This window comes from Triticum urartu, chromosome 1A (assembly GCF_056163025.1).
Source record: "Triticum urartu cultivar PI428250 chromosome 1A, HENAU_Tu73, whole genome shotgun sequence".
NCBI lineage: Eukaryota > Viridiplantae > Streptophyta > Magnoliopsida > Poales > Poaceae > Triticum > Triticum urartu.
The window spans coordinates 464,902,235-464,915,821 of NC_141873.1; the positions used below are offsets into that span (position 1 = coordinate 464,902,235).

The 13,587-nt window shown below is 48.7% G+C and overlaps 1 protein-coding gene and 1 non-coding gene across 3 annotated transcripts; one reads left to right on the plus strand and one right to left on the minus strand.

The window, feature by feature from the left end:
- Window positions 1-8,406: 8,406 nt before the first annotated feature.
- On the minus strand, window positions 8,407-8,488 carry TRNAS-CGA (transfer RNA serine (anticodon CGA)). The gene has a single exon. It is a non-coding gene; the product is annotated as a tRNA-Ser (tRNA).
- A 2,362-nt stretch (window positions 8,489-10,850) lies between these two features.
- On the plus strand, window positions 10,851-13,308 carry LOC125519079 (uncharacterized). 2 transcript variants are annotated; one of them, XM_048683969.2, is made up of 3 exons: window positions 10,851-11,750; window positions 12,139-12,666; window positions 12,906-13,308. In XM_048683969.2, the coding sequence occupies exons 2-3, from the start codon at window positions 12,316-12,318 to the stop codon at window positions 13,065-13,067; spliced, it is 513 nt and encodes a 170-aa protein (XP_048539926.1). In that variant the 5' UTR covers window positions 10,851-11,750; window positions 12,139-12,315; the 3' UTR covers window positions 13,068-13,308. The 2 variants fall into 2 exon arrangements, with proteins under 2 accessions (XP_048539926.1, XP_048539931.1); XM_048683974.2 differs by having other exon boundaries at window positions 12,157-12,666.
- The last annotated feature ends 279 nt before the right edge of the window (window positions 13,309-13,587 follow it).

Genomic DNA, 13,587 nt, shown 5'->3' on the forward strand with positions numbered 1-13,587 from the left:
GTAGCTCATGCGGCCTTGCATCTCATTGATTGCGAATTCAATCATAAAGGTATAGAAAAAAATGGTGTAATAAAAGCTTTGTGGTTCTCACATCGATATGGGCCTATAAGAAAGGCCGAGAACATGAGATGTCGATCTGGAATCAAGGGCGTAGGTCGAAGTTTTGGGCTTCTAACTACATACAACTACATAAGGCTGTAGCGCAAACATTGACTGTGCAAAAATGCAAAGAAGAAGAATGGCGCACATACCGACTCCTATTCGACGCACGCTGCGCAAAACAGTCGCCGGAACACACAAGCAGATGTGCAACAATGATGTGGGCCGGCCCATTTTTGCCATTCGCAGAGGGGTTCTCGTTCTAGTTTTGGGAACCTTTAGAAGGTGTATGAACCGGTTTTTCTTTTTTACTAGTTTTTTTTGGAAAACTGTACTAACCTGAAAGAAAGTTTGCCGTTTCATAGAATATTAGTAAATTTGAAAAATGTTCACCAATCTGGGGAAAATGTTTGAATTTTTACGAAAATGTTTGTTAATTTGGATAAATGTACAGAAATTGATATTATTATTTTTTTGCAAATTTGATAAAATATTTGTGAATTTTTAAAAATGTTCTTGTTTTTTTATAAAATCAAACTTTTAAAAATGTTATTGCGTTAAAGATGTTCACATATTAGAAATAAATGATTGCAAATTTTATAAAAGTTCAAAATTTGAAATATTATTTTCATTTCAAAAAGGCATTTTTTAGAAAGGTCGCTACAGTAACATTGGATGCTGCACATAGTGCCTTGCTACATTGACCAGTTGTTTGCTATATCCATGGTTCACTATTGTGCGGGCCTAGTTGGGTGCTCCCCTCTATGTGGGAGGACGACTAGTTGACGTAGAGTGTTGTGGCTTTCCTCACACCAGACATGTGGGGGATGCACGTTATTTCATGGGCTAATTTTGATAGGCAGGTGTGTAATGTGCTAAGGGCATGCACAATGGTTCGAAAACTAAATGCAGCAACTATGTTTTCCAAATACCCCATTTCTATAATAGAAGACCAGCACTTTTGGATGAGGTGTGAACTAAGATAGATTTGAGGGCTGGTTATCACCAAATAAGAATGAAAAGAAGAGGATATCTACAAAACAGCCTGAAGGACCGCCTTTTTGAATTCAAGGTGATGCCCCGACTTCTTCTACCAATTTGAAATCTTTTCGGAGCCTTCAGCTCCTCCTTCCATATTACTCTACCTCTAGAAATTCAGGATCCCTAAGCTCTAGCTCATTTAGCAGGGCTAAACTTCTATCTGACCCTTTACGAGGAGGATCCTGGATGGGTTACGTTCATTCAGAACGAGCTTAATCACAATACCTCTCTGGAAGACATACCCGGGCGGCTTAGTCTCTTCCTAGTGGAAGAAAAGTTGTCTAGTACCATCCTGTTAAGGACAGATTTTGTTGTTCATATGTCAAGGGCTGGTAAGGTTTTGCGCGTTTTATCGAATTAAGCCACATGCTCCACCGCTTCTATAGGCCCTCGTCAATTTCTTTTGAGTTTCAATCTTGCGACCATACTCCCCAGGCGAAATATTAGTGGGTGTAGGCTTCGGTGGAGTTCTAGACCTGGCCCATTGCTCTCATCCTAAACTAGCTATAACCCTTATAGCGAGCCTCGCTTTACCGCTGGACATCCACAGATGATAGATTCCCTGCGCTAGCAAGTATTGGATTGGAGTGGGGGTTAACTGGCTCACCATATGGTATAGATCGATAGATATATTCGATACGCCCTATAACATGGAGATGGAGATAGCCAAGCCCTTTCATGAAAGGAAAACCCTCTATATCATCCAACACAGGATCTTACGGAATACCACCATTGTCTTTCTCCATCTCACTCAATAGTATATATCGGTATAAATAGCTCAGCTGACGAAATAGAGCGAGCAAGAGCTCGAAACTTGGTCGGGAAGTTCAGATAAGTCAACTCAACCCCTTAGTGCAGCGTACACTTCAAAATGAGCGAATCATAATAAAAGGGTGTGTGGGGGGGGGGAGGGGGGCGAGGGTAGTAGTTACAAATCCAGGGTAATCAACCACTATCTAAAAACCCAGGTTGGACAATTGTTGCATCAAAAGACACTTTTTTAGAAGAAATGAAAATGCTACCTTATCAATTTCTGGCAATATTATTTCTGTTTTTGGACTCTACCACGTCATGGAGATCTCGAGGCCCCCTATACCCTATACCTGTAGGGTGGAGGGGGGGATAGAAGAGTGGGCATGTGGGCTTCTATCACATAGTTTCTTTTGAAAAGGGATGACTCATGTTTCGAGGTCTCAAGAAAAGGGCGTGGAAAAAGATAGGAACTCTTGAATGAAAATTGAAAAGAAATGTAGCCGCAGTTCCTTCGGAAATGGTAAGATCTTTGACGCAAGAAGAAGGGGTGACCCATATAAGCTTGACTTGGTTCTGCTTCCCCCATTTTTTTTAATAATACCCAGTCGTGGAAAGGAATAACGTAGATTGATACGTGTCAATGTCAATAAGTGGATTTGATAAGACAATCTTATCTTAAACCCTTCATGTAATTTAGAGATGAAAAAATGATTTATAATGCGTTATAGTTTAGTCTAATCTCTAATAATTATATATGTGATGAGAGTATTGTTGCTAAAACATCATCTCTTAAATAAGAGAAGGCAATTTTTTTTTCTTATAATTTTTCTTATCCGTCTCAGCATTTTTCTTACGTCATCTGCAAGAAGAAAAATTACATGACACTCTTTTTTTTGAGAACTCTCGCCAAACTTTATTCATTCAAGAACAAGTGACATAGGTACAAGGTTTGGGTCATGTGGATTGCCCAACCAGACATGTCTACCTAGTCCTAGGCTACAAGCATATTTGGCGAGATTGTTAGCTTCATAATTGTGGCTTCTACGCTCATGAATAAAAGAGTAAGAAGTAAAACTATTACAACGAAGCATTATTTCATGTACAAGTGCGGCGTTGGGACCTCCTGTCCCCCTGTTGATGTCATTGATCACTTCTTGGCAGTCAGAGGCCACACATATGTTGGTTGTTGCAAGATCTTCTGCTAATGCCAAAGCTTCCCTGCACGCATAAGCCTCGAGCATCGCTGGATCAGTGACTCCTTGAAAAACGACAGCCGACAAACCCAAGTATAGGCCGTCCTGATCCCGGCATATCGCTGCAGCAGCCCCTCCACGCCGAGACCTGGCCACCGCTCTGTCCATATTAAACTTGGCGTTGCCATTCGGAGGTGGCAACCACCTCTTCTGCTGGGCAGATGATGTTGTTTGTGTTATCGGATGCTCCTTCCTGGCATTCAACTGCCCAGCTCATCAATGTATCTATTCACAAAAGATGTGGTCTGTTGCGGGCTTTGAAATATTGATTCATATATAGCCTTTCTCCTTGCATACCATATAGACCATAGTGTGATTACCAGCCATGTGAAGCTTGCATGGTCCAGGGATTCATTCAGCTAAAACAACCAAATCCGAGCATTAGCTTCCAAGTTCTCTGACATTTTGGAAACAAGAATCTCATCTAATAGAGCCCACACGCAGCGGGACATCGTGCACGACACTAGTGCATGTCTCCATGAGTCAACACAGCCGCACAGAGGACATGTAGACTGTACCGCCATCTTACGCCTATGTAAAGTGTCCGTCGTTGGTAGCGAGTGATGAGCAAGCCTCCAAAGAAATATCCCGACCTTGGACGGCACTTTTAGCCTCCATAAGAACACCATGATTTTTCCTCCTGTTCAACATTAGAGGATCCACTCCTTCCTTCGAGCCACTCTTCCCTCTGTAGCTTAGTTTTTTGGAGGAATTTATAAGCCGAACTAACAGTGAAGTTTCCTTTCTTCTCTGGATGCCATGCCCAGAAGTCTTGTATGTTGTGAGTGCAAACAGGGATTTTTAATATAGCATTGGCATCAATAGGAAGTAAAACATTACGGATCAGGGCCTCATTCCATGATGCTGTCGCCGGGATTAGGAGCTCTGACATGTACCTTGGAGGGTTTGCCACTAGCGACGTGATCGGCCGTGGTGTCATCTCCTTCAGTATCCAATTGTCAGCCCAAATATCTGTCGTTTGCCCATTGCCAATCCGCCGTATAATGCCTTGCTGTAGTAAATCTCTCCCTTCCAAGATAGCACACCAAATCTGGGAGGGTCTAGCGCCCAACTCCGCATTAAGAATTAGACTTATCCGGATAGTAAACAACTTTCAGAATTCTTGCACTCAAACTTGTTGGTTCCTCCAGGAGCCTCCATGCTTGTCTAGCAAGCAAAGCCAAATTAAAAATCTCGAGATCCCTAAAGCCAAGGCCTCCCAAATGTTTTGGCCGAGTCATCACGTCCCAAGATACCCAAGCCGGCTTTCGCTCGCCTTGCTTGCACCCCCCACCAGAATTTCCTGATAATAGACTTGATGTGATCACACAATCCCCTAGGGACCTTAAAGCATGACATAGAGTAAACCGGGATGGCTTGGGCTACTGACTTAATGAGAACATCTTTGCCGCCAGCTGAAAGGCACTTGCTCATCCAACCCTTAACCTTGTCCCAAACCCTGTCGCTCAAATATTTGAACGTCCCCTTCTTCGAGTGACCAACATCAGTTGGCATACCCAAATATCTGTCGCTCAAAGATTCGTTATGAACCTGCAGAAATCCCTTGACAGCATCTCGTACTATCTCAGGACAGCCCTTGCTGAAAAATATTGATGATTTCTCTTTATTTATTCGCTGTCCCGATGCCATGCAATAAATATTCAATAGGTTTGAAACTTCCTCTGCTCCATTAACACTTGCCCTGAAAAACAGTAGGCTATCATCCGCGAATAAAAGATGATTCACCGCCGGTGTCGATGGTGCCACCTTAATGCCGCTGAGCTGGGATGATTCATTCTGAGAATTCAACAGGCACGAAAGGCCCTCCGCTGCTATCAAGAAAAGGTAAGGAGAGATTGGATCTCCCTGTCGAATACCCCTTGTGGGTTTAAACTCTTCTGACTTCACACCATTAAACATGACAGAAAACGATACTGAGCTCACCATATCCATCACTACATTCACCCAAGGTGCAGCAAAGCCCAGTTTCTCCATGATTGACTTCAAGTAAGACCACTCCACGCGGTCATATGCCTTCATCATGTCAAGTTTAAGTGCCGCAAAAACATTGTTCTTTGATCTCTTTCGCTTCATAAAATGCAAACACTCATACGCCGAGATTATGTTGTCGGTAATCAGCCTACCAGGAACGAATGCCGACTGCTCATCTGATATTATCTCCGGGAGGATCAACTTTAGTCAGTTTGCCAGCACCTTCGAGGCTATCTTATAAGACACATTACATAAGCTTATAGGATGAAATTGAGTTAATAACGTTGGATTTGATACCTTCGGAATTAGTACCAACAATGTATCATTTACGGAGGCAGGGCTTTCCTCCCCCTTCACAATAGCTAGCACTGCCTTTGTTACCGCATCTCCGCAGACATCCCAATGTTTCTGAAAGAAGTGAGCAGGGAAACCGTCAGGACCTGGAGCTTTTGTTGGGAACATTTGGAACAACACAGTCTTGACCTCCTTAGCTTCGTAAGGGCCCAGCAGAATTTCGTTCATTGTCGGAGTAACTCTCACCGGCACATGCTGGAGAACCTCGTCTACCCCTTGGACTCCTTTTGAGGTGTAGAGCTGTTTATAAAACTCAAGTGCCATTTGCTGCATTTCTGTTGGGTCATTAGTTACTTGCCCACTTGGACGTTCCAGCGCCTTGATCAGATTCTTCCTCCGGCGCATCGAAGCTCTCATATGGAAAAAGTGTGAGTTTCGGTCTCCAGCCGATAGCCACTCCACTCGAGATCGTTGTCTCCACATCAACTCTTCCCTCAGGTAAAGCAGAAGGACAACGATCATTAATCTTCACTTCCGCATGCGACGGGCCCTCCCGCATCCTATCATTGCGCAGACGATCCAGTTCTGTTTTCAGGCAGCGAATCTCACCCTTTACACTTCCAAAAGTGGATCAAGACCATGCACCCAAGTTACGTGGCAGCGCCTCGAGGTTCGTGCGCACTTCACTCACCCGCGGATTATGGCCGTTCAAATCCCACCCTGCCTGAGCTGCAGCTTTGAGGTCGGGATGGCTATCCCACATTACCTCATAGCGAAATTGTTTTGCTTTCTTTCCTCCCCCGCTTGGTTGTGCTAAGTGTAGCAGAACGCCTGACTGGTCAGACGTAGCAGCTGTGATATGTTCAACAGCGGCAGACGAAAACATCCCGCACCACTCAACCGAGCCCAATGCTCTATCTAACCTGACGCGGGTATAAGAGCCGCCGGTTACTCTCTTCTCATATGTCCATCTTGTTCCTTTGAAGCCCGGATCGACCAAACCACATACATCAACAGCATCTCTGAAGCCCTGGATTTGTGCCTGACTCCTCGAGCCAATGCCATCATGCTCGTCATGCTTCAGGACCTCATTAAAATCCCCTATGCACATCCAAGGCAACTCTTGGAGGGTGGATAAGTTCTTCATTGTATCCCAAATGTGATGACGTAGGTGGGTTTGTGCTTCCCCGTAGAAACATGAAAGTCTCCACGGCTGGTCCCCCAGGCCGGTAACTCTACCATCGATATGATACCTCGAGTAGCCCAAAACCTCGATGTTTATTTCATTATTCCAGAACATAGCTAAACCTCCACTTCTACCGGAGGCATCCACAGCAAAAGAACTATCAAAACCTAAAGTACTTTTTAGATTTTCAACTCTCTCCCCAATCAGCTGGGTTTCTACTACACAAAGTACTCTAGGGGCAAACTTATTTGCAAATTCACGCAGTTCTTGAATTGTCGGGTCGCTGCCAATCCCCCGACAATTCCAGCAAAACACACTCATTGCGTCTGGCGGTCCTCCACCGGGGAGGCCGCCATTCTCGCGTCCGAGTTCTTCCCTACATGAGGGTTCTTCATCACACCACCGCTGCCTGTCTTCTCACTCTGGGTTGTCAGCCTAGACCTTTTTGGATCCTGTTTCGGCGGGGGGCTGAGAGGCACCGCCGCCCCGTTGGGTTTAGTAGCCAGGGAAAGCTCCATACCCGTAGTGGCCTTGGCTTGCGGTGAGCCCGTGACTTGATTAGAAGTTCTTTTGCGGTTGGCGTTATTCACGTCCATATCCACCTCCTCATGTTCCTGCATGATATCCTCGCCGTGTTCAGCATCAGAAGCAGAAGGCTGATCATAGTTTCTTGCTCTCTGATTCCTGCTCCTGCGCCGAGTCCCCCAAGCTGTTGTCGCTGGTGCACGAAGGTTTTTGAAAACCAGGGCAGAGGGAGGATGAACCCCGTCCCCATGCTCCTTAAATTCATGTCCCATCATACCACAAACCTGGCACCAATCTGGTAAGCGTTCGTACTTGACAGCAAAGATCTATCGTTCACCTCCCCGGATCAGAGATATAGCTTTTTTCAGAGGGTTATGTACATCAAGTCGGACCCTGACTCGGTAGAAATTCCCTTCAAAATCAAAAGAAGACGGCTCTGAATCCACGAACTCGCCGATCTTCGAGGCCAGCGCCTTAACCTTGCCATGGAACGCTATCGGGAGCTCAATAATCCGGGCCCAAATTTCAATCGTGAAAAGCGGCTTGGAGTATCCATCGTACGGGGCGATGACCACGGGATTGCCCCTAAAGTGCCATGGCCCTCCTTGTGTGACCCGCTCCCAGTCACCTAAGCAGTCAAATTGCATCTGGAAGAGATTCTCCTCGAGGGTTTTGATCTTAACTGGCCGAGCTAGATCCCATGCAGTTTTGATGTTCCGAAAAAACCAGTACGAGCTGAAACCCTTATCCATGTGGACTCGGGCCAAAATCATCCAGCGCAGTGCCTCCTCCGCCGGCTCGTCCTCATCCTCAAAGATCACGTCGTCGAGGTCGTCCTCCTTCAGAGCCAATTCCTTCATCAATTCTTCCAAGTTGCCCTTCCCCTTGTGGCCTGATCCCGATGAACTTCCGCCGCTCGCCATGCCAGCCTCAAGGGCAGATCGATCTCCGGTGTCTATGGCGACCCGTAGACTCTAAACCCCTCCAAGAGCTGATCCCGAAACCAGGTTGGGAGCCCCGGCTCCGATGTCAGTTCAGATCGAGGGGAAAGACGGTAGATTCTCAACGTCGCCAAAGGCGGCGAGAGGAGGATAAACCCTAGCTGTAGGGAAAAGGTGAACTCTCCCTAGGCCTGCTATACCTAATACGCCGCCCCGGCCCCCGCCCCCTCATTTTTCGGCCAAGCGAGCGGGCATTTACTTCGAGTAGTCCAATGGAATTCGGGCAGAAAGGAAGTGTAAGCGAGAAAACAAAAACAAAAATCGTCGACAGCAGGATTCGAACCTGCGCAGGCAAAGCCCAACAGATTTCGAGTCTGTCTCCTTAACCACTCGGACATATCGACTTACTTGTTGGAGTCCGCAAGAACATATAACATGTTCTGTTGAGCTATCATTCGCGCCAAGACCAGACCACCGCCTCCAAGAGCAACGGTGCCCGAATCCATCCAGGCCGGACTCTCTCGCCCAAACTATTCCATGCATGCAGGTGCGTTCCCGCCATTTCGCTTTCACGTTCCTTTCGTTTTCGTCTCCTTTCTCCACAGTCCTGCACCGAAGGGAACACGGCCAGCCCCGCCACATGGTCCTCGGCGGCTCCATCTCCGGCTCCCCGTAAAAGGCAAGAACAGCGCGCGACAGGCACGGGACCCCCGCTCTTTCCCCGTTGCCATATTCTGGCACCTCACGTCCTAGCTAGCCGCTAAACTATCAGCCACACTACGCTAGCAGCTAGCATTACCAGCAGATAGATCTAATCATCGTCGGTTTGACGCTGGAGACATGATCGGGTCCGCGGAATTCAGAACCGATCCAATGGCCAACCGACCCAGTCTAATCCCGCTGTCTGCTGCTAAGTGCTAACTCCCTCCGCCGCTGCCCCTCCGTGTGACATTTCTCGTTGTTTAATCTCCCCTGGCTCCATCCGGTCTAGGCTTTTCCCTGGCACGTCCCGTCTGTCATGCCCTCGCTCGATCGATCGTCTTTGGGCCATCATTGTTAATCCCGTCTTATCTGTCGAGAACCTTCCCCCTTTTCCCCGTTCTTCCATCAAAACTAGTAGTAGCTCATTTTGCTTGTGTTTTTTGTTTTCATTTTTCTTTTCCGCGGAGGGAGGAGTGATTAGGATTGCTTGCGTTGAGCAGCGGTGCAGCATGTATAAAGCCGGAGCAAGATGTCCAGATTAAGTTTTGCTTTTATACAATTGGGCTCCGTTCCTCCACGCCGTTGCCTCCCAGTCTCTGGTAGTCGCATGCACTGCGTGGGATCGACAGTTCCAAGAAGCTAGCGAAGCTGGTCAGGGGATTGCAGACGCACGGACGCGTATGTTATCGAGAGCCAGTGGCACTAAACAAATCGCCGTCGTCGATGCCCTTGTCCTCCTCCTGGCCTCGATCGCCGGCCAAAGCATGGAGTGCAAAGGTTTTTAGCACGCAGTGGACAATGCACTTTGATTGTCCCTGCAATTACTCGCTCGCTCTAGAGGCAAGATTATGAGATTACACAATGGCCTCCCCTTATTCTATCCGGGATAGGCTTGATGCTGCTCAGGGAGAGGGGGCAGGGGAAAGCAAGTCTGCACGGGAAAAAATGATGCTGTCAGAAGGTAATTTCGCCGCATGGGCGCTAATCATCAGTCACCAGCTGAACATCACCCAAGTCGCCGTGCCAATCATAGTTGCACTCGCTTTTACCGGTAGACACCGCGCATCCGTCGTACAGATACACTGATGATCACCGCGATACGATCGTCGCATTGCAGACTACCACGCGGAAAAGCAGGGGGAGATAGGTAGATTCAGCCGCTCCGCCGGTGATTGACGCAGCTTTTTGGCCGATCCGCTGCCTGCCGGGAGGATCCTATGCTCCATTTGGCGCACCTGAACGCATGGCCTGAGTATACAATACTATCTTACTGCACAGTTCTTCCTCGGAACTGAAGAATTTGGAGTCGAAGACCAAGGCTTGACGGCACGTACGGTACCCAGAAGAAAAACATACTCCATCTAGCTTGCTAGAGCTAGATTTGGTTTTTTATATACTGGATGGATTCCCTACAAGTTATCCAAAATTTAGTTGAATGTTGGTTAGGAGTTGGCGGCCTCTGGTAGGGGTACCGGACAATTACTTCCTCAGACATAGTTAAATGGCATGTTGGGGAAGGGTACTCCGTCTCATGTGGCAGCCCAGGTGGCCGGGCTCGTGCCATGTCCCTTTGCGCGCAGCAGACAGCCTATCTTGCGTTGTACCCATGCATGCACGCTGATGCATCATGCTAGGAAATAGGCCAGTGGCATTGCGCCGTGGAGCTGCTTAAAACGCTCAATTAGTAATTAGATTATGTATATGTTATCATGGACACACTGATGACAATAATTAGACCATGCAGTGCGCTTATCCTGGAAATCAGTACACCATCTGATGTTGGAGTGGATTCAGATGGAGAGCAGCCTGTACAATTGAGTGTACAATGGTTCAATGCGGAGAGAGAGAGTGTGTGTGTGTGCACGATGGTCATGTGGTTGCAGTAGAGCAGTAGGACCCCTGCTGCCTTGGAGCCTCAAAAGGCCACGCCTCCCTGTCGTCCGCACACCACACATACATTCACTTGCAAAATAATATTCTTGCTTCCCCGTAGCAGCAAACAAATTCTCCCTTGGGGCATTCTTTTTCCCATTGCAAGCAAAGGGATGTGCTTTGCTTCCCCCATTCTCCTCATCCCATCTCATCTCCTTGGTTCTCCCCCATTCCAAATGCCTTGCCATTTTCTGAGCAAGCACGAAATCACTTTGTGAATTGCTCCTCCTCATGTCGTGTCACATCACGGTTCACAACTTCACATGCCAAGATGCGGTGCCGGGCAGATAGAAACGGGCGCGCTCCAGCAGGAGCAGCAGTGCAATCCTGCCATCTTACCTGAGCCGCCTGACACGCCCCCCCATTATTGACACTGACTTTCAAAATCTGATTGGGGATCCTGCGCGAGGCCGAGGCCAGACCCTCCATCTACACTTCTTTTCATGCGCCTCTTTCCCTTTCTCTAGCTGCTAGCTTTGCCTTTCCCTTGGCCCCCTTCTGTATCATTTCCATCTCCTTTCTTCCTCCTCTACTCTGCTTTGCTCTACTGCAAATCAATCCGCTACAATGGTCGTAGGGTCATGTGGTTGATGTGCATGGGGATGAGGAGCCGCTGCTTTGATTTTGAGGTGCCCGGCCCAAACATGATTCTGTGATTATTTTTCTGCACCATTCTCTCTTGCAGCAGCCTTCCCTCTCACCGGTCTCGTGCATCATCAGGCTGTTGAATCTCTGTAGAAGAAGGTGGGCAGCCCCCAAGGCCAAGCCCGCCCACGCTCTTTTTGTTCTCCCACCTTTTCCTTTTGTTCCTCCCCCTCTTGACCACTCCTCCCCTCGCCCCCACCACCATTGCCCGACTGAGATCTCCTCCCTTTAAGTAGATACAGAGAGACGTCCTATATCCAATTCCAAGCTATATTGCTCCTCCGTCTTGTAGGGTTCTTGCATTTTGCTCGAGAACTGGACGCAGGCAAACAGGCAGTCGATGCTTCTTCTCTTCTTGGCTGCTGCAGGGAGGAAGTACTGCTAAAGGTGAGCTTCTTTTGCCTGCAATTTGGTGTTCCCGACTACCCGGGGTTCAAGAATGAGTACTTGCTTCTGTTACTTGGGTTTCAGCCCGTCCTTCTGCTTCCCTGCTCCTCTCTTTTTTCTGTATGCTTTTCAGCTTTATTCTTGACTTGATGAGAGACAGAAACAAACAGGATACTCTACATTTTAGTTTCTTCCATAGCAGTGTGATTAGTATGCGTGTGCGTGGTGTGATGGCATTGCAGTTACCAATTCCGGACACCTGGTTCGGATTGCCACACCAGAGTGCTTATCCAACCAAATCTTGCTTACGCAAAAAACAAATGTCATAGAGTGGAAGGTGCCAGCCGTGCCGCAAGTTTCTTATAGTTTTCTACCTCTTCACATGTAGAACGTGATGCGTCTTCAGGGGCGTCACATGCGCATGGCGAGCAGATAAGGGAGGGCACGGTGAACTCAGCGCCCGCATTTCCCCTGCCTAGGCGGTGGAGCTAGCACAACTGAAGAACCGAGCCAAGATCACGGAGGAGCCGTGCGAGCGAGCAATCGGTCGTCTAGCTCGATAGCCATGAGCAGCTTCGCGGGGCAGCAGTCGAGGCCGTGGATGGGGGACGCCGCCGCCGCCACCCCGTCGGGCGACGCGAGGGACGACGGCGCCTCCTCCATGAAGGACATCGGCTCCTCCACCAACGCCAGCGCCATCTCCTTCGGCTTCGCCGCCACCGCCATCCTCATCGCCATGTTCCTCCTCATGGCCATCTTCGAGCACCTCATCAAGCCCGGATGGGCGGCCTCCCGGGGCTCCCGCGACGACGGCGACGGCGACGTCCACGGGCGCCGCGCCCAGCCGCCGCACTCGGACCCCGGCAGGCACCCGCGCGACCACGGCTCGCCGGAGAAGCTCCCGCCTCCGCCCAAGGTGAGTAAAGAAAGATTCTGGCCTCCGCGAGCTGCTTTGCTTGTGCTCTGCTCATGCGTGGCCGTGCGTCCGGTTCACGTGCGCCGTGTCAGCGGTGACAAGAAGACGGACGTACACGTCGTGTCGCGCCCGTGTCTGCAGTAGCTGCATGACTACGTGCGTGGTACGGGCGCGTTGCTGTCTCACCTGAACCTGAATCAATCCCTGATGATTATCTATCTTTTGCACTGCGTTTGCAGATGGAGGCCGTGGTGGCGGCGGCGGACCTGACGGTGGTGATGCCGGGGCAGCGGTACCCGACGTTCCTGGCGCAACCGGCGCCCCTCCTGCTTCCTTGCACGAGAGAAGGCGTGCGTTGGCCGCCGTACCATGACCATCGCCGCCCCTTTCTGCCGCCATGACCGTCTTCAGGCGGATACGTGCGTGTCTGTCGTGTTTGCCCGTGATCTGTATAGAGCTAGAGCGAGTGTATGGTGAGAAACGCCGGAGTTGCTGGTATGTGCGCGAAGGAAAATGCTGGACTGATGGTAGTAGATGAGCAGCGTTCAGTTCATGTCTAGTTAGTCTCGCCTCTGGGTCGAATGCCGTTCTTCATGTTATGATCTTCCATCTGGATGAGTGGATCGAGTGGCATTCTTCTAATCTGTTTTTTTTTTTTGCGAGTTCTTCTAATCTGATGAACGGTGTCTCAAAAGGTTCCTCCTCAAATATTAGGAATTAAAGAAAAGTGGAGCTAACAGAATCCTCAAACTTAGAGCATCTCAAACAGCAGCCCGCAATTTTTCTTCCACTTCCGTCAACGGACAGGGGATCAGTCCGTGGACGAGGATGCAGGAGGACGCCATATATTTCAAACCGGATTTTAACTAACCGGGCAAAATTCATGCAACATGGGTGGTATTTAGCAAAATTTGGGTAGAA